This window comes from Durio zibethinus, chromosome 21 (assembly GCF_047325235.1).
Source record: "Durio zibethinus cultivar Kanyao isolate XHJ-2024 chromosome 21, ASM4732523v1, whole genome shotgun sequence".
NCBI classification, from domain to species: domain Eukaryota; kingdom Viridiplantae; phylum Streptophyta; class Magnoliopsida; order Malvales; family Malvaceae; genus Durio; species Durio zibethinus.
The window spans coordinates 3942128-3961988 of record NC_143182.1 but is presented as its reverse complement, the minus strand read 5'-3'; the positions used below and the strand labels follow the sequence as shown (position 1 = coordinate 3961988).

At 32.9% G+C, this 19861-nt stretch overlaps 4 protein-coding genes across 5 annotated transcripts; 3 read left to right on the top strand and 1 right to left on the bottom strand.

Moving 5' to 3' along the window:
- The first annotated feature begins 5288 nt into the window (after positions 1-5288).
- LOC111304918 (protein phosphatase 2C 32-like) lies at positions 5289-10977 on the top strand. 2 transcript variants are annotated; one of them, XM_022901951.2, is made up of 4 exons: positions 5289-8199; positions 8855-8968; positions 10157-10421; positions 10712-10977. In XM_022901951.2, exons 1-4 carry the CDS (start codon positions 6001-6003, stop codon positions 10825-10827), a joined length of 2694 nt encoding a protein of 897 aa, XP_022757686.1. In that variant the 5' UTR covers positions 5289-6000; the 3' UTR covers positions 10828-10977. The 2 variants fall into 2 exon arrangements, 1 of the variants encoding a protein (XP_022757686.1); XR_016331127.1 differs by having other exon boundaries at positions 5568-8199; positions 10161-10421.
- A 1164-nt stretch (positions 10978-12141) lies between these two features.
- On the top strand, positions 12142-13342 carry LOC111306003 (germin-like protein subfamily 2 member 4). Its single transcript, XM_022903901.2, has 3 exons — positions 12142-12359; positions 12482-13055; positions 13132-13342. The coding sequence occupies exons 1-2, from the start codon at positions 12251-12253 to the stop codon at positions 13027-13029; spliced, it is 657 nt and encodes a 218-aa protein (XP_022759636.1). The 5' UTR covers positions 12142-12250; the 3' UTR covers positions 13030-13055; positions 13132-13342.
- Positions 13343-15084: 1742 nt separating this feature from the next.
- On the top strand, positions 15085-17222 carry LOC111304915 (integrator complex subunit-like protein). Its single transcript, XM_022901948.2, has 6 exons — positions 15085-15281; positions 15409-15606; positions 15714-15837; positions 16117-16190; positions 16432-16589; positions 16825-17222. Exons 1-6 carry the CDS (start codon positions 15190-15192, stop codon positions 16986-16988), a joined length of 810 nt encoding a protein of 269 aa, XP_022757683.1. The 5' UTR covers positions 15085-15189; the 3' UTR covers positions 16989-17222.
- A 141-nt stretch (positions 17223-17363) lies between these two features.
- EXPA17 (expansin A17) lies at positions 17364-19838 on the bottom strand. Its single transcript, XM_022901949.2, has 3 exons — positions 18382-19838; positions 17939-18260; positions 17364-17801 (listed from the first exon to the last, which is right to left on the bottom strand). The coding sequence occupies exons 1-3, from the start codon at positions 18524-18526 to the stop codon at positions 17492-17494; spliced, it is 777 nt and encodes a 258-aa protein (XP_022757684.2). The 5' UTR covers positions 18527-19838; the 3' UTR covers positions 17364-17491.
- Positions 19839-19861: the final 23 nt, after the last annotated feature.

Here is a 19861-nt window from a genome sequence, read left to right as displayed (position 1 = left end):
TCAAATTAAAATATAATACAATATTATAATATGAATTAAAATTTTAATAAAAATTATATATAATTTTAATAAAACTCAAAAATTATATTTCGTATTTTTTATATTAATATAAATTATAATATATAATTTGTATATAAAATATAATATAAATATAAAAATTATTAATATTTTATATTATATATAAACACGAATTATTATATCTATTTGATCATCGTCGTCCTTATCTCTGTACTATTACCGCATTGACATCCTGTGGGGGGCAATGGGGCAAAGCTAATAGCATTAGTAAGACCCTGGAATTTTGGATTATTAGTAAATTGTTGGTTTTCATTTCCAATCAAATTTATTTGTTGCTCTTAAGATTGCCCCATCCAATAAGCAACAAAAAGAGAGTTGCAATTGATTGATTAATTTTTCGTTTACGCGGATTGAATATAAGAATATGAATAAAAATTTGAAATGAAAAGGATTTTAATTTTTTAATCAAAGTGTTGATTTGCATAATTTAACCAAAGAGATTTTACGATGGAACTCACCAAAATTTTGTTACTTTCCTTCTTTTAAACTTCGTGTTTGATTTCCAATTACTTTGATTAATTTTATTAAGACAAAACAATAAGAACGATAAGGAAGATGGTTTACCTGATGAATAAGAAAAAACTATCGGGTGATTGCGTATAATATACCTTTGTTCCAATTCAAGACAAACACAAATTCACCCCCGCAAATGTAGGAGCATGTCGAGAGACAGAGTGAAAGTGACAGTTAGTTTAACATAACCCTGACCTGGCTAACTTCAATCAGCTTGATTTGAGGTATTGCTATTGCTAGCAGGTCGAACACCATCTTCTCCTACATAAAAACGGTTTTTTTTTTTTTTTGTATAATTAAAATTAAACTAATAAATTAGTAAAACATTGATTCTACATTGTTTTAGTCGTAATTGATATGATGTAAAACTAACTAAATTCTTTTTGTCTTTTCCACGTAAGGGATCAAAGTCGATGATCGAAGTAGCACGTTTAGTGGTGAAAAACCAAAACAAAGTTGCATCTCTTTTGTTTTGAATTCAATGCTTCTTTAAAAGCCATCCAAAGTGAATGTGTCAGATAATATTTGACAAATAGATTAGGGTGTGATACTGCAGGGGATTTTGAAAATCTTAAGCGTATATATTGAAATGTTAAGATTAAGGCCGTCACCCCCTTGTGCACTCCAAGCTGGCCAATTTGCCAATTTGTAAAAGAATCTAAAATGGTAAATACAAAAGATAATGTTAAATGATCCGTTGGAAACAAATTATAGTTCGAACAAATAAAATATTTTTTAAGTTACATGAATATCGAATTCAACATTTAATTAAATTGATTTATCTAATCACTTTAAAAATATATATATATCTCCAATAAATATGTGATTTTCTAAAAAAAAAAAAAAAGCCAACGAAAAGAGAAAATTTGATAAAATTAGATATGATTGAGAATTAGGCCCACATAAAAATAGCTAATACTAGCAAAAGCTCACCCCAGACTAGAGTACTTGCAAGAAACAAAACTGAACTGAAGCCAACCAAACCAATGGTGTCTTGTTATTGGCAAAAAAACAATATAATATAATCATATGCTGGATCCTGTTTGCTTCAACACACTTTTTATAATTGGCACTTTCCAACGTTGCTTTACTCTCTCTTTCAATGTTGTTTTTTTTTTTTTTTTACTAGAGCAGAAACATTCACAGTTTCTTCTCCACTGACAAACTTACAGTGATAAGAAATGAGTTTTTTTTTTTTAACCAAGTGAAATTAATCATTCAACCAGCTGGGTTGATTACTCCTTTTCTGTTGAGCAAATATGCTTCTGACTAATGATCATTTGATGGAAATCATCATTCTTCCTGGCTATCTTTTGAATCTTTGATTGTGAAGCTTTTATGAGATAGAGACTCCTTGGGCAGAGCAAATCCACTATGAAATTAAAACCCAGAAAATGGAAAAAGAAAATAAAATAATGTTTTTATTTTTATAACATGATCCCAACCTAATCATCATGATCCATAGCCACATAATTGTCAAAACCTATTACATTTTGGCAAGTAATAATCAACTAACGCAAAACCATAAGTGGATTTGGAAATAGAAACCCAAAAAAAAAAGGGTTTTGTTAATTTGTTTACTTTTTAAGAGAATTTAATTTTTTTTAATCCCCACTTTGATGTAATTCACGTCAGAATCTGATCTCAACTCATCTCCTTACTGCCAATTCTTTCTTTTTTTTTTTCCTTTCTAAAGTACATGAATCAATTGGAGAATGGCTTGGAAGGATGTGGGAACCAAATTAGACTTTATGGGTTTTTTTTTTATTTTTTATTTTGAAATTCAAGTACTTATATTTCTTAATGGGCATTTCTGACTTATGATTTTGTTTTCACATGGAGGATTTAATTAATGGGCTTAGCTTAGACTTTGGTTTGGAGATATACCCACTTCAACCATTTATTTTAATGCAAGTAAGTGTCATTATTCTATTTAACATTTTATTACAGTGATATTTTAAATTTTAATTTACTCAAATCATGGACAAAAGGAAATGATGCCAATAAAATTTAATTAATTTATTGGTGTTGAAAAGTGGACAACAACTTGAGGAAGCAGGGTTTGGTCATAATATTCTAGTGGATTTAGTTTAGTTAGTCAACAATGCAAGGATACAAAGATCATGGATTTGCCATCCTTCGTGCAAGTTAGGCGTGGCAATATATATATATATATATATATATATATATTCCTTCCAACTCATTTTGTTTGTTCATTATTTTAAATGTCCCAATTTTATTTTTTATCATTAAAAATAATGAAAATTTAAATTTATAAAAAATTAAAATTAATATTAGAGATGCTAAAGTCAAAACTTTAAAATTTAATAAAAATTTAACCTTATGAAACGAAAGAAATATCTATGTATATATCCAAGTTCAACTCAATATAGAAATATATAGGTAAATTTTACCACTTGGGTTTTGTTTTATTTTTTCTAATTTTTAATTACGTTTCAATTTAACATGTCTATTTCGCATATCTTTTCGGAATCATTGACATGAAAAATGAGACATTGAAAACCAAAATAAAACATGTCATGTCAACTTTGGTTTCCCCATTTTAAATCATTCTTTATTTGAATGATATGCAGTGAAAAAAAAAAAAAAAAAGACCTGGACTTTTTTTTACTACTCCGTCTTGTAAATTCTAACTATGTTTTGAATTTTGATTGATATTTTGTTAAAGGCTTATATCCGATATATTATTTGTATATAAATTTTATATATTATTAATAAATGAGATAATATTATTTTATTAATAAATAAAATTTTTAAATAATATTAATTTTTTATATATTTATTTATTAATAAAATATTCTCATTTAATTTACTAATTATATATAAAATTTATACATTAATAATATATAAAATTTATATATTAAAAATACATTAAATATAAATTTTTTATTAAATATATTCGCTTTTGATGCAAAACTTTTATTGGTTGGTTTGTATCGCTTCGCTTCAACCTTTTACTTTTTCGTACCTTTCTTAAATTTATTATTAAAATTAGAGTTATTTTTTATACACAATTGATAAAATTTTTAAATTTAAAATAAAAAAAAGATAAATATAATTTTTTATTCTTTTAATAAATCGTAAAATGATGTAAAAATTAATAGGCTTTCAAGCAACATTATCCTGTAATTTTTTCCTCCAAACATTTTTATTTATTTATCTTTTCTCTCTTTCTCGATGAGAAATGCCCTTTAAACATTTATTATGAGCCTAGATTTAAAAAATTTTATTTAATGCATTAATAATAAATTTTTTTAATTTTATAAATACAATTAAGATTATAACACATCTTATTTTTTAAAATTAATTTTTTTTATTTTTAAATATACACTAAAAAATATGTATTATTATTTTAATTTATTTATAAAATTAAAAAAATTATTATTAATATATTTTATAATTTCTTATTTTTTATTATATTCTCTCCTCTTTTTCATTTTTTAATTATCCTTTTTGGCTGCCATTTTTATTGATTACAGGCAGCTCCTCCTAAGAATGTCCCATGAAACTATTCTTAGTCAAACTATAAACATATCTTATTTTATTTTATTTTTTGCATTTTTCATTTGACAAGGAGCTACTGATAATGACAATCTTATCCAAAAACACGTATCCATCACCCATTGCATGTAAATAAAGTCAATCGTTTATTTACTACTGTGTTCAGGTGGTAAGTTCTAGCTATTTCGTTTAGTAAAAAAATAAATTTACAGTTTAATTAACCTTGTATGTGATTTTGACTTTTGTAAGTTCAAAAAAAAAAAACCAAGGATGAGAAATGTAAGTCTGAAGATCATTAAATGCAGATTACATAATAATATAATAAAATAAATTGCAATTTGGCATTTGACTTTCATAAAGAAATCATTAATTGAAGAAGCAAATTTAAGGATTTGAATAAAAATTTAAAAAGGAGGGATACATATTGTCGTCCAAAATGTTAAAAAAAAAAAAATTCAAACTACCAAAAAAAGGATGAATGGCTATTAGTAAGACCACTTCTTTTATTCAATGAAGGATTAATTAAGGAAAAAAATAAAATTGAAATTATTATATAATATAAAATTGAGATTGGAGTATAAAAGGCTTTGTCATGATCTCTTACCAAATCTTTTCTCTTTGATTACAATCTTTTATGACCATCACATTATAATTTTAATTAAATTAAAAAATAGAAAAGAAATTAGACCAATTTTATTTAATTTTTGGAAGGGTATTCAAAATTAGGAGGGATGACCCCACTTTGCCCTCCACCCATCCAATTTTATTGATGAGCATGATGATGTGTGTTGCCAATTTATTGACTCCAACAGCACCGCCAATCATTTGCAAGAAAATTTTTAAAAATTCAAATTAAAAGTCAAAAAATATACAAAAATGCAAAAAAAACGGAACCGAAAAAACAAAACAAACCAAACCCATGTTCGAACAGTCACAACTTTTCAACGTTGTTATAAAAATAAAATAAAATAAAATAAAATAAAATAAAAGTATTTTCCTTTATATATATATATATTTAATTTCCTCATTATTTTTTAGTTTTTACCCTCCCAAACCATTTGAAAACCCCAAGAAAAAGACCCTCCTTGATGAACTAAACTTTGATTCTTCATCATCAAAAACCAAATCCCAATTTTATTTTATTTTATTTTTTCCTTTGAATATCTCTCAAAAACGAATACCCACATTTCTTCTCCTGCTTCTTTTTGTTTTTCTCTCCTCAACCTTCCCTCTCCATTTCCATTTCCTCCTTTCCTTAACTCACTCAAAAATCTCCCCTTCCATTTAAAATACACTGTATATATATAATACATATATTTATTTGTATAAACTTATGTCTTGATTTTGAACAGTTGTTACATGGCTGCATGATTCAATCATGGGAAGGGTGGTTTCAATCTGGGTTTTTGGGTTTAATTTTTAATATGGGTACTTTGTCAGATTCCACAACAAAAGAAAATCTTAAATTTTGGTCTCTTTGTTTTTATCTGATTTGTTCCATTTACCGTCCCTTTGCTCCTTCAGTAGATCTGTTTTGCTGGGTGTGTTCGATCCACTGGTTTATTCATGCTTTCAACTCCCACTCTTTAAGGTCAGATCGTCACATTTTTCACTCTTTCTAGGTATTGCTTTTTCTGCCTACAAATATACTGTTTTTCAATTCTAATTAGCTAGAAAAGACTTGGGCTTGTGTTAATTTTAGATGCAAAGTTGCTGATTTTTATGATGCTAAGTTATCAGAATAGTGATAAGGTGGTTAAGGGGTTTATTGGGTTTTGGGGTTTTGGTTTGAGCTCTTTTGTTTTGCATTTGCTTATGGTGCAAAGTCATAGAAACCGTCCTTATCAAAGGTTTAGTCTTTAGGGGTTCCCAATATAGAAAGGAGAAATGGGTAATGGGACTTCTCGTGTTGTTGGTTGCTTTGTGCCGTTTAATGGAAAAAGTGGGGTTGATTTAGATTTTTTAGAGCCCTTGGATGAAGGTTTAGGCCATTCGTTTTGTTATGTTAGGCCTTCGATTTTTGACTCTCCTGCCATTACTCCATCAAACTCTGAGAGGTTTACCGTTGATTCGAGTACTCTTGATTCTGAGACTTTGAGCGGATCATTTAGACATGATACAATAGAGGATCCCTCAGGACTACAAGGACGGAATAAGAGTTTTCCAGAAACCACATTTAAGACCATCTCTGGTGCATCTGTCAGTGCCAATGTTTCTACGGCTAGAACTGGTAATCAGAGTGCAATGTTTGCTACTGATGTCCAAGAGCCTGCTGCATCATTTGAGAGCACCTCCTCATTTGCTGCGATCCCATTGCAGCCAGTTCCTCGTGGTTCTGGTCCTCAGAACGGGTTTATGTCTGGACCTCTTGAGAGAGGGTTTGCTTCAGGGCCTCTAGATAGGGGAGGTGGTTTTATGTCTGGACCAATTGAGAAGGGTGTGATGTCTGGACCTCTTGATGCTACTGATAAATCTAATTTCTCCGCTCCACTTGCACGCGGTCGTAGAAGACCTCGTTTCCAGCGTTTCATGAGAAGTGTTAGTGGGCCTATGAAAAGGACCTTTTCAAAACATTCAATGGGGTCTGGTTGGATGCAGAGATTTTTCTTGCACCCAGTGACCCAATTGGCATGGCATGCTAAGGAACCAAAGTTTAGATCAGAACCCTCTCGGAATTGTCTTGAAGGGGGGCCATCTGAAGGGGAATATGGGAACAGTCGCAACTTGCAATGGGCTCATGGAAAGGCCGGTGAAGATAGGGTTCATGTTGTGCTTTCTGAAGAGCAAGGATGGCTGTTTATTGGTATATATGATGGTTTTAGTGGTCCTGATGCTCCAGATTTTCTGATGAGCCATCTTTATAAAGCCATAGACAAAGAATTGGAAGGACTGCTCTGGGATTATGAAGATAAATCTGGAATTGATCCATCAAAACCTGAAATATCTAACAGTGGAAATCCTGATACTGGTTTAGAGTGCAGCAAAGAAGATCAGTCAAATTCTTGTTTGGATCAAGAAATGTCGTCTAGTGGAGGAGAATTGCTTAATCGAGAAAATATCTACAGTCAGTCATCTAATAATGAAATAGTTGAGGAAAATGATGATCTGAGGGGCAACATGAAACAGAATTTATCTAATTGTAGAAAGTCCAATTTAGGGGTTGAATCTGAGTCTATTCCATGCGCAAACATAGCTGGTCAAGGCAGGAAAAGCATGCGGTTATATGAACTACTTCGGATGGAACCATGGGATGGTCAAGGTTCTTTGTCTATCTCACAAATGGATAGACAAGGAAAGGGCTCTTGTGATTGTCAACCACTTTCAGATAATGTAGAATCCGTCAACTCATCAAATTCCAAAGTTGATAGTTCTAACATACGAGGCGAAGATCCTACTACTTCAGGAGAGGATAGTGGCATTGGGCTGGATTTTTATAATCAAAGTGCTGCAACTGCTGCTTCAATTTCAGGTCAAAGACAGAGTATAAGGAAGTCTTTGATTGGTTCAAAGATAAGAAAAATATATCGAAAGCAGAAGTCATTACGGAAGAAGCTTTTTCCTTGGAGTTATGATTGGCATAGAGAAGAGATTTGTGTGGATGAGAGAATAGTTGAATCTTCAGGACCTATTCGGAGGTGCAAGTCTGGAGTTGTGGATCATGATGCTGTGTTGAGAGCAATGGTTCGTGCACTAGAAAGTACTGAAGAGGCTTATATGGAGATGGTGGAAAAGGCTCTTGACATAAACCCAGAGCTTGCTTTGATGGGATCATGTGTTCTAGTGATGTTAATGAAGGATCAGGATGTATATGTCATGAACCTTGGGGATAGCCGTGTGATCTTGGCACAAGAAAGACCAAATGATCGTCACCCCAATCCAAATCTTGCAAAGGATGATTTAAAGCGTAGAAATAGATCAAGAGAGTCTCTAGTGCGTATGGAGCTGGACAGAATATCAGAGGAGTCTCCTATGCATAACCAACATGGGCAAGTTAGCATAATAAATAAGAACATAGACATCTCTGTCTGCAGATTGAAGATGAAGGCTGTTCAGCTTTCCACTGACCACAGCACAAGTATTGAAGAGGTTTGCTACTGTTTACTGACAAGCTCAACTTTAATTTACACATATTGAATTTCATTTGTTTTGGACTTTTGATGATATTCATCACCATTATGTCCTTGTAAATTGTGAAAATCTTCTTTTTGTAACAAACATGCAGAGGGAATATGTGTATGGCACATGTGATGTGTCAAAGGAAGTGACGTTTGAATCTAGAGTGACCAAAGTGTAACAAAATGTTTTATGCAATTATATATTTAGTTTGACTCAATTAACAAAGTCAAATCTTTATAATATTGGATCACTTTAACACCCTTGTTTTTCTGCCATTTGTTTGATATTTTGATCTTAACTGGATTGATTCCATTTTAAAGAGCACTGCTGGCTAGGCACTGTAAGTTGATGAGCCATTTGCTCAAATGGTGGGCTTATCCTCCTTTAGTGGCCTTAGCATGGTTGTGTTGCCAATCGGAAACCTCCATGATTGTGTACTCAATGTGAATAACTAAGATATATATTCAATTGATTAGTTGCCCTGATGATGGCTTCAAATATTATTTTGTGTGTAATTTCCTGTAAACCATAAGTAAAACTCATCAATTTTTTATGTATGTCAAACAATAAACGAATTCTGATGTCATTTAGGGAATAATCACCTGTTCTTGATTGTCTTTGGCAGGAAATCTTAAGAATAAAGGCAGAGCATCCTGATGATGACAAAGCCATTTCAAATGATAGGGTGAAGGGGCAGTTGAAAGTCACTAGAGCATTTGGTGCTGGTTTCCTGAAGAAGGTTGGTTTAGCTAGCATCTTTAACTGTTATTTTCAATTTTTTCCTGAAGAAGCTTTCTCTCATTTGAGATTGAATAACTAGTAGAATAGAGAAAAGAATAGAAACTATGATGCTTTTGTGTAAAATAAACACAAGCTGACAGAATTTCTTGATTCTTCTTTTGCTTCTTGCTCTCTTCTTGACTTATTTTGTAGGCAAAGTAACCTTTTGTACTAGTCATTGTTTGGTCACAACAAGAATTTCCTTTAGTATTTTAACTATCAGCAAGCTTAATGGAGTTGATATTTAATGGGGGAAAATATTGTGCTGGATGTATAAATTGATTGTCTTATTAGTTGTGGTGCTCAATATGTGAGATGGTTTTCGTTGGGCTTTTCCTAGCAATTTACAAGATCAGGTACTGATTGGTTTTTGTCAAATGGATAGGTTAAATGGTGCAAAATATAGGAATTTTGGATACGAATTTCTTTTCAGATGTTGCACTCAAGGGCAGGTCTGTAGGAATTCGGATAGTAAAGTTTGTTTGTGCTTCTGTCTGCAAATTTATGATTTAGCATTTCCACTAGAAGTCTTATGCAGTGGTACCATTTCATTTCAGATATTTGTATATGTTGACATGTGCATGCAAATGCACACGCTTACATTGTATGACTTAAACTGTCAGCATATAAATATCCAAGTTTTGTGTGCTCTATTGTTTTCAATCAAATTTAAGTTCTTGCTAAGAGGATCATTGCATCAATAGTTTGTAGGTGTACCTCCCTCTCTTTCCCTTCCTCCTCAAATAACTTCTAGTGATCTCAATAATCCTCTTCTGGCAGTTAGACATTCAAATCACAAGCCTGTTACAGGGCTTGATGAATGAAACTATATGTAATGTTAATTGCTGTATTATATATCTTAACAAAGGAGATGCTTAAGCAGTGTGCTCTGAAAATTAGGCCTGAAGGTTTTGTGATGTCAATGATGGGCGCTAAATTGTAGTAGCTTCCTTTTAGAGCATTTGGAAGCTAAAATTTTATAGTGAAGTAAAACTTGAGGTTAGGCAGGGGAGTGCCATTAACTTTTCATCGAATTTGGTGGTGGCCATGTTTATGAAAACCTTTCTGCTTTATTTGTTGTCTTTCTATGCATTTTCATTGATGCTGAAATGATTGGTTCTTTATTGATTTCACTTTTTGGGTGCAGCCAGCTTGTAATGAAGCACTGCTAGGGATGTTTCGAATTGATTATGTGGGAAATTCTCCTTATCTTAGCTGCATCCCCGCTGTCGTTCACCATCGGCTCTCCTCAGGTGACCGATTCTTGGTACTATCATCTGATGGACTTTACCAGTATTTCAGCAATGAAGAGGTTGTTGCCCATGTCACATGGTTCATGGAAAATGTTCCTGAAGGAGATCCTGCACAGCACCTTGTTGCAGAGCTTCTATTCCGTGCTGCCAAAAAGAATGGTATGATTATCGAATATACTGTCTTTTTATTATATTTTATGTAGTTAAGGTTATATTCTTGTGGTTAGCTGTAGCTGCATAATCAATGTAGTTAAGGTTATATTTTATATAGTTTATCATTTTTAATGGCTTTAAGCATTCAATGATTTTTTTTCTTACACTCCAGAAAGGGATGGATTTAGATTTCCTCCACCGTTCTGAATTGTATAGTGCAATCTATGGAGAACTATGACTTAATTTGAACTTCTGTTTTGCGCATTTTACTGATGAGATTTTATTGATTTTTGTAGGAATGGATTTTCATGAATTGCTTGACATACCTCATGGAGATCGCCGTAAATATCATGATGATGTTTCTGTTATGGTTGTTTCATTGGAGGGAAGAATTTGGAGGTCTTCTGGATAATTTTTTTCGTTTTTTCCCCCTCTTTTTGTCACTTTTGCATGGTGCATCAACAGTGTAATTTTTTTGAAGCAACGGGTAAAATCACATGCATTTCAGAAATGAATGAGAATCCTAGTCTCGGCATTTCCCTATAGAAGTTTCTCCTTCTCATGCCTACATTCTTTACTTCTTTTGTTGGTTTAATGGCTTGACTACATGATAAAGTAACTCTCCCTTACCACCTTTTGCAAGCTTTTTCTGGTAGCAAGGCTAGGCTTTTATGTTACAGTTGTTGCAGGAAAGACAATTGGTAACTGCAGGTTTTACCTAATAAGTCACTGCTCTCTGGTAATTATTAAGCCACTATGCATGTTTAAGAAAAACAAAAGAAAAACTTTTAACAATTTCATTTTCAGTTTTTCAGACCGTCTTAATTCTCCCAAAAATGTGAAAAATCGGCAATGACATTGGTACATCGACATCAGTTTCTGCCATTAATTTTCGAGGTGGCAGAAATTTATGGAAGAAGAAAAGCTTTGTTCTTCACTTTTCATTAAAGCCAAGATGCAGCTAATTACTTTATTTAAAGCTTACAGTAAAGAGAACTAAAAATTGAACTATGCATGAGCCAACCACTAATAATCTTGTAAAGCCTGAAACGTAAGCCACTACAAGATGGGACAATTCATCCACTGCAACAACAGCTGGTAAACCAACCCATTTCAATCTATTTATCAACAAATCCAAGTTGATCTTTTCTGAAGGTAATTAAATTGAATCAAGATTTATGTATGTTTATCCTTAAACGAGGATGTCGGAGAATAAATATGGAAGTTAGCGACACAAAATGGAAAGCGAAAGCGTTAGTAGCCTTGTCTTGACCGAAGGGCCCGTTTCTCTGCTCATGGGAATCGCTTTCTTTGCGGTAGGTAGTATGGGCGTGATGCAAAGATGTCTTGTTCTTCCCCTCTTTTGACATCCTAAAAGGCCAAAAGCCAGAAACAACTCTTCCTTGACAAAACTCCACCACCAAACTTTGATTGCTGTTCTTACCATTCAAGTTCTCACAATTTAACTCTTTTCTCTTTAATTTATTAACACGTTTGATCATTGATGCGTAGTTTTCCAAGGGTCCGATAGTGCATTAAGTTTTATTTTGATTCGCTGGAAAAGCCCAGACTGCTAATAAATTGGGGCAAATGTGGTAGCTTGATTTTTTTCTGCACTTAAACAAATTGTTTTACTTGTAAGTTGAAGTAGGTCTGTTTTTTCCTAACTTTAACGTCACATCTATTATTTATTCCACCCTATCTGTAAGCATTTTCTTTCAATATATAAAATAGACGGCTTCTTTCTCTTCTAACAATCAAAACAAAAACTTTTCTCTGCTCTTTCTCTTGGCTATTATTACCCTTTTTTGCTTCTCTTGATAGCAATCAGCTTGATGGCTGCCAAGGTTTTTGTGTATCTCTTCCTCTTCGTTGCTCTCTTTGGCCTGGTTGCATCTGACCCTGATCTTCTCCAGGATCTCTGCGTAGCCGACAAAACTACAGGTACAACAAGTCAACGAGTTTCACTTAAACAAATATTTTTCTTTTCTTCATCAGGAATTCTCTAACATATATCATCTGGAATATATATATATATATATATGTATATATATGTACACTTGTAGGAATAAATGTGAATGGATTTCCTTGCAAGGATGGGGCAAACGTTACAGAAGCTGATTTTTTCTTTAGCGGTCTAGCAAATCCAGCAGTCATCAACAATTCGGTGGGATCGGTGGTAACAGCGGCCAATGTTGAAAAAATTCCAGGGCTTAACACCCTTGGAGTGTCACTTTCCCGCATTGATTACGAACCCGGTGGCCTTAACCCACCCCACACTCACCCACGTGCCACCGAAATCATCTTTGTTCTTGATGGCGATTTGGATGTAGGATTCATAACTACAGCAAACAAGTTGATCTCCAAATCCATCAAAAAAGGCGACATTTTTGTCTTCCCCAAGGGTCTGGTTCATTTCCAGAAGAACAATGGTGACAAATCAGCTTCCGTGATTTCAGCATTCAACAGCCAATTACCTGGAACTCAATCTATGGCCGTAACATTGTTTGCTTCAACACCCGCAGTGCCAGACAATGTCTTGACCAAGGCCTTCCAAATTGGCACCAAGGAAGTCGAAAAAATCAAAAACAGGCTTGCCCCAAAGAAAAGCTAAAAGATGCCTTTGAGTTGGAGGATGAGGTAAAAGCATCAAATCCTGCTTCTCCAACCTTAATTGAGATTACTACTCTGTATTAATTCTATATTCCTTTTTCAGACATTGAAGAAAAGTGGGTTGAAGTTGAACCTAGCACTTTATTATATGTAATAATAATTGGAGTTGGTTGTAGCTCTAGCTGGATATTTGTAATTAAAAATATCGTATTTCTTTGGAATTGAATAATGTAATTTACCAGCAAAAGATTGTTCATTTGTAGCAATGTTCCCATGTTATCATTTTAAATGTATTTTCTGTGCATTATTGTCAATTTGCCTGTTTGGTTATGCTTTCAATCAAAAACAAAAGATGTTAATGTTTTCTTAGTTTAAAATATATAGCTTACAATATAATATGAATTGATAAAAGTATTACTGTAAAAATAAATATTTTTACAGGATGTTGATTAGATAGAGAGAGAAAAAAAAAAAAAAAACAAAAGAAATTTTAGGCTTTTTATAGGAAAATTGAAATTAAAAAAAAAAGAAAAAGAAGAAGGGCTGCAGCATCCGACCTGACTTAATCCAATCCTCGCAAAAAAGCCTAATAAATTACGGCCTATCGTTTGGGCTTGGAGGTTGTGGTAGATTATTGCTTATTTATTTGTTTATTTATTTTATTGTTCTTTTGTTTTATTTATTTATTTTGTTTGATGAATTATATATATTTAAAAAATGTTTAAAATAATTAATATGTATACCTATTTATTAAAGGAATCCAACCCTTTTTGTCATTTTATCTCTTTTTCAAATAACATAATATATAAAAAATAATAATAAAATTAAAAAAAAAATCCTTAGCCTAACGGAGAGTCTAATTTTAGTAATATTAAAATTTTCAACATCAATGCTTCTAACTTCATGCTTTGTGATTATTGTCTTTATTCTTTTTTCACATATATAAATGATAACGAATCAGGTCAAAATAAATTTTTACTTGTTATAACTCGATTCGATTATATACATATAATACCCAAACTCAATTCGATTTAATTTTTTAAAATTTTTTTCATATCTGAACTTAATTTAACTCGATATTATATAAAATCGTATCGATTCGATATTATCAAAAATTAATAAAATATTTATTTTAAATATAAAATATTATTTTTTAATATAAATACAAAATTAATTAATTAATTAAAAGGTAATTTATATATATATATATAGGGTCTGATAAGATTGGATTTGCCTAAAATCCGACTTTAAATTATTTTGCTATCACTTCACCTAATTCGATACTTAATTTAAAAAAAAACATCATAAAAAATTATGTCAGGTCAAAACCTGTTAGGATCAAACTACTTTCTTTATTTACAAATCATGAGGGCAATAATATTTTTTATTAGGTAATCAATTATATCTTAATTTAATAATTAAGAAAAAATTTTAAAATTTTAAAATTAAATTTTATTATTTGTGAGTTTAATTATTTTATTCTATTTAAATTTGTTAATTAATTATATTATAATTATAATTTGATTGTGATGTAATATTTTTTAAATATTATAATAATTAATTATTTTATCCATTATATTAATATAATAATTAATTATGATTTTAATTTAAAATAATATTTTTTATCTCATAAAATTATGAAATTGTTGCAATGACTAATAGATATATTTTTCGCCGACGATAGCACAACTTATTAACAAAATATTATAATTCTAATTTTAATAATTAAAATTAAAATTCTAACCATTTCAATTAAAAAAAAAAACACGCATATTTCTCAATATTTGAGCCGTTCAGTTGAAAAAATGTACTTGTAAAAGTATAGTAGTGTTTTGATGTAAGATTGATGAGCAGTCGGATGAGAGTCGTCAATTATAATTTGGTTTACCTATAACTAAATGAATGGGCCAATAGCATAATAGTCAGGCCTGATGTGGGCATTAATGGGCTAGTGCAATAGGTTCTATAAAACCGAACACTGGGTTTGGGCTGGGGATAAACAAGAGTCTAAACGCAGCGTTTTAGATTTACCCTATGGCTTTGGTGATGTTTTTCGGTGGCGGCGTGTGAGCTGTGAGAGGAGGGCGAATTCAATTCGGTTCCTTGAGATTCAATTTTACTGAAGTTGGAGAAGGAAATTGAAAAACAGAAGAAAATTGAAATGCAGAAGAGGAAGAATTTCAGAAAAAGAAGCATCCAAGAAGACGAAGGAGATGACCCCGCCGCCAAATCAGACGACGAAGAAGACAGAAGGTAATCTCTTTTTCCCCTTTTTAATTAAATTAGGGTTTTTCTTTTAAATTTTTTGTTTTGAAATTTTAAGTTCGAAATAGAAGAAAAAATGGAAACGAGTTAAAAAAAAAACCATTGGAATGTGTAGATTGGCGTTAGAGGAAGTGAAATTCCTGCAGAAACAGAGGGAGAGGAAATCAGGAATCCCTGCAATTCCTACGGTGCAAACGGGAGGCATGATCGCTAAAGTGACCGAAAAGGGCGAACCTGATGGAGAAAAGGAGGAGCTTGTTCTTCAAGACACCTTTGCTCAAGAAACGGCCGTCTTGGTTGAGGATCCAAACATGTTTGTCTTTTATCCTTTTCTATTTTAGTTTCTTATAAGAAAGTTGTTGCTTTTTCTTAAAATGAGGATTGTCTAATTGCTTATCTGTAATTGATTTGTAAACTTAGGGTAAAATATGTAGAGCAAGAATTGGCAAAGAAAAGAGGAAGGAACATGGATGAGAAGAATGAAGTTGAGAATGATTTAATGCGAGCCGAAGATGAATTATATAAAATTCCGGAGCATCTTAAAGTGAGTTTGAATTTCATTCCATAATTCGCTCTATAGTACTATTAGCTTTTTCGTTTGGTAGGTTATCAAATTATCATTGGCAAATGTTCTTGTTGTTTCTTATGAACTTTTATATTTGATGTTTATTGATTAAAATGAATGTTGCTTTTTGAGTGTCTGTTCTAAGATTTTGCTCCAGTTTTTATTAATCCCTTAGTTTTAAGCATTCTACTTTCTTTCTCTTACTTGAAGAATGCTACTTCCTTATTTTGTTTAAAAATGTCATGTAATTTCTCGCAGGTGAAAAAACGGAATTCAGAAGAAAGTTCTACTCAGTGGACTACTGGGATTGCTGAAATTCAGCTGCCTATTGAGTATTCCTTTTACTAATCTTTCATTTCAATAACATAAGCTTCTGCCGATATGCTATCACGGGATCCTACTTTGGAGTGTTTGGAGTGTTTTTGCTTCTAGATCAGACTTTGTTTAGCTGCTGTGCTGCTAAGCAAACCATGATATAATGTCTCTAGACCCACTAAATAATGGCCATTGTGTATGACCCTTGTTTTTAATAGATTAATGGATGGTGTGTGCTGATTTTTTCTTTGGTTGCAGGTACAAGTTAAGGAATATAGAGGAAACAGAGGCTGCCAAAAAGCTTCTACAAGAAAAGCGGCTCATGGGACGGGCAAAATCAGAAGTTAGCATCCCATCAAGTTACAGTGCTGATTATTTCCAGCGTGGCAGAGATTATGCTGAGAAACTTAGAAGAGGTTGGTTACATTTTCCTTTTTTTATTCTTTTTTAATGGGAGGTTAAGCATTTTCAGTTCAGTTTGCTTCTGGTGGGAATTTGATCTTGCTCTTTTCACTAGTTTGTCGGTTGGGTATATTTTTTCCTTATTGATGTGAATTTGAAATCTTTAATTCTGTTTGTTCTGGTTGTTTCTTTAGTGAGGTATGTCATGTTCACCCTTTTCACCCCTTTTTGCTTCCCATGAACTTGCAGAACATCCTGAGCTGTACAAGGACAGAAGTTCACAGGTTGACAGTGCTGGCTCCAGACCAACCGATACCAGTACTGATGCGGCAGGAAGTAGGCAAGCTGCAACTGATGAGTTTATGCTAGAACGCTTCCGAAAACGTGAACGCCAAAGAGTAATGCGGAGATAGCACACATGCAGTTATACAAGCAGCATGTCAACCATGGTTGAAATTTCAAGCTTCATGTCCTATTATTGGTTGCAGTGCTACTTGTCACCAAGATGTCCAGTTAGCAACAAAAGAACATGTAACTCTTAGAAACTTTTGTTATGACTGATGAACATTTGTACATTTTCACTGAGTATGCTTGGTTCAACTTTTATTTAGTTGTCAATGCCTGTATGGCTTGACAATTGAGATCCAGCTCTTTTAACCAGGTATTATTATCGATTCCGGAACCCAGCATCCAAAACATATTTAAGCCTTTTTTTTCCCATTCGCTGCAGTACCATTACAATAAAGTTGCCAATGGTTGGCTTATATATTTTTGTAAATCACTTTCTGGGCTTCATTGCGAAAGGCTAAGCAACAACCTAAATGATGAGGCTTTCTATAATACAGCTTGGAAGAAAAAGAGTATGGCAAAACAAAATACATCAATAAAATACTAGAGAATATTAGTAAGGGAATATCTAAAACTGAACGTTGGCTTTGAAGGACTGGCCAAATTGCCGATTGGAAGGCACCACATTAAGAGCAGTTAGAATCCTTCCGTTGCTGACTTGGACCCTGAAGGATAAGCTCTGACCATTTAGATAGCTTAAGCTCTGCCAGTTGGCACCCCAGTTCCTCGACATGGTTTCCCATTTATTGGTTTTGGAACCTTTTATCCATACCTTGGAAATCTCTCCAGCACCGGCAACATTTGATATGAGCACTAGCTCAAAATAGTTCCTTCCATTGATGGTGAATCTGAGGCCTCCACTTCTCCTGCATGTAACCCTGGCAAACACAAAACAAATTCAACTTATCATCAGTAATCATATATTCAAAGGTAGTCCTAGCATTATAAACCACCAATGCTTAAATTCAAGTTGATTGCAGAATCAACTTTAGAAGAGAGGAATCGATGCACATACTTCCTGTAGAGGATTGGTACAATTCCAGCCCTGTATTTAGCTATGGTCTCGAATGCAGGTTGGGACATGTCAAAGTGTGGTTGGGGTGGATTACACCAACCACCATTGTTACTTGGGAGTGCATAGTTCGGAGGACAGAAGTTGGTGGCTGTGATGGTAATGTATTTACCCTTGAGACACCACTGAGGTACCTTTGTTGCATCACAAACTATCTGATAGCAGCCTCCGCATGACTTGCCATCGTTAAACAAAGCTGTGCTGAGTGCAGCTGTATTTATTCCATAACCATCTGTATAGAGATTATCATAACCACAAGCTCCACCTGGAAAACCAACATGGTAATTAATCATCAATTCAAGACCATTGTACAGCTCTCTATACGATAGATAAGTTATGCATTAAAATGAGCAAAATAAGAAAGGAATAGAATAAAAAATTCTTACCCATTGTACCGGAAGCATCACTCCCACCATAGAATGTTGCATGGGCTGGGAACCAGACTGCAGCAGCATCTGCCACATGAAATTTATCGGCAAAATATAACCCCACAAAGAGTATGGCAATAGTGAATGGATAGGCACTCTCCATTCTTGTTGTTTTTTTTGCTCCCTCCCTCTAAAAGCAAAGGAAAATTTTTTTGAATGCTGAAGAATGTAGAGCCAAGGATGAGTTTGATGCTGCAAATGGAGAAATCCTAGATATTTATGGTCACTGCTAGACCCCTGGCTAGCTGATAAAAAAATTATTGTTAGAATTTTTAAACATTAAATTATCCTTGCAAATTTGTTGAGTGAATGAAGGCATTCCATGGTCCTTAAATGATAGAATAAATAACCGTAATTCATGATGTCATATGGAAATCCTCCTTTTAAATTCCAACCCATGTGGGGTAGTTATGCACTTTGGTGCTTCAGTTGATTACTTTTCCTTCTATGCCCTTGGTCAATCTATCACCAAAAATGGTGAAAAAAGGAGTTCCAAAATTTTCAATCTTAGGGTGCATAGAAGATTGGCAAGTTATTAACATTTTCTAGCGTCTAATAACAATACGAAAAAGAAATCAAATATAATACCACAAGGCTTTCATCTCAATATATAAATGATGTTTTAAGCTAATTAAAGTTTCAAAATGATATTGAAATTTTTTTTAATACCACTTTTGAAAAAGAAAATTTTGGAAGATTATAATCCATATGGTAAGATCATGGCATCAACACTATTCAGTTATTGAAGAAAATACACGGACACAATCCTATTCCGTTCACATTATATCAAAGCAAGCTCTAATTATTGGTAAGTCATTTCCATACAATTTCCAGGAATTTAGACGGTGCTGGGGTTGTTTTGTGAATTCAACATACTATAGTATCCGTGGTACGTTATAGTACAGTTGAGCTGCAAATTGTCAAGCAGACAATATAAAATTACAAGACAGTTTCTAGGCAGAAACTTATGGTTTCAAACTTGGAGTCCAATTCTTAATTTCTGCAACTATGACTTTCAACAACAAATGGATAGGAGCTTCTGCAACTGAAACTGGAAAATCAAAGTCAACTCCCCCAAAAAAGCCATATTTAATTCATGTTTAGACAGGTTAACCACCATGAATCAGCAAATATCAGTGCCTTGTTTATGGAAGAAAAATGGAAAAAAAAATTTCTTTGGTTGATAAGTAGAACCATATATCATGGCATGTCTTAAGGGACGTACGCCTATATAGCACATGGGTGATGGCACCTTCAAATTGAACTTTTCATCCAACCAATTGCAAACACATGGTTTCACGTTCTTGAATTCAATCGGTGAGGGAAATTGTATTTTATTTATTTAGTTGTCAATTTAAAAAAAAGTCATGGCTTGAAGGGGAAGGAGAGTGTCTACTTTCTACAGCGGAATACTAATAAAATATAGCTGATTGTGGCT

Coding starts and splice junctions, on each gene's coding strand:
- LOC111306003 (XM_022903901.2), top strand. CDS start 12,251: ATGGCTGCCAAGGTTTTTGTGTATCTCTTCCTCTTCGTTGCTCTCTTT. Junction 12,360..12,481: donor CGTAGCCGACAAAACTACAG/GTACAACAAGTC, acceptor GTACACTTGTAG/GAATAAATGTGAATGGATTT.
- LOC111304915 (XM_022901948.2), top strand. CDS start 15,190: ATGCAGAAGAGGAAGAATTTCAGAAAAAGAAGCATCCAAGAAGACGAA. Junction 16,191..16,431: donor GAAATTCAGCTGCCTATTGA/GTATTCCTTTTA, acceptor CTTTGGTTGCAG/GTACAAGTTAAGGAATATAG. Junction 16,590..16,824: donor TGCTGAGAAACTTAGAAGAG/GTTGGTTACATT, acceptor ATGAACTTGCAG/AACATCCTGAGCTGTACAAG.
- EXPA17 (XM_022901949.2), bottom strand. CDS start 18,526: ATGGAGAGTGCCTATCCATTCACTATTGCCATACTCTTTGTGGGGTTA. Junction 18,261..18,381: donor TGATGCTTCCGGTACAATGG/GTAAGAATTTTT, acceptor TTGGTTTTCCAG/GTGGAGCTTGTGGTTATGAT. Junction 17,802..17,938: donor GTACCAATCCTCTACAGGAA/GTATGTGCATCG, acceptor TGTGTTTGCCAG/GGTTACATGCAGGAGAAGTG.
- LOC111304918 (XM_022901951.2), top strand. CDS start 6,001: ATGGGTAATGGGACTTCTCGTGTTGTTGGTTGCTTTGTGCCGTTTAAT. Junction 8,200..8,854: donor ACAGCACAAGTATTGAAGAG/GTTTGCTACTGT, acceptor TGTCTTTGGCAG/GAAATCTTAAGAATAAAGGC. Junction 8,969..10,156: donor GTGCTGGTTTCCTGAAGAAG/GTTGGTTTAGCT, acceptor TTTTGGGTGCAG/CCAGCTTGTAATGAAGCACT.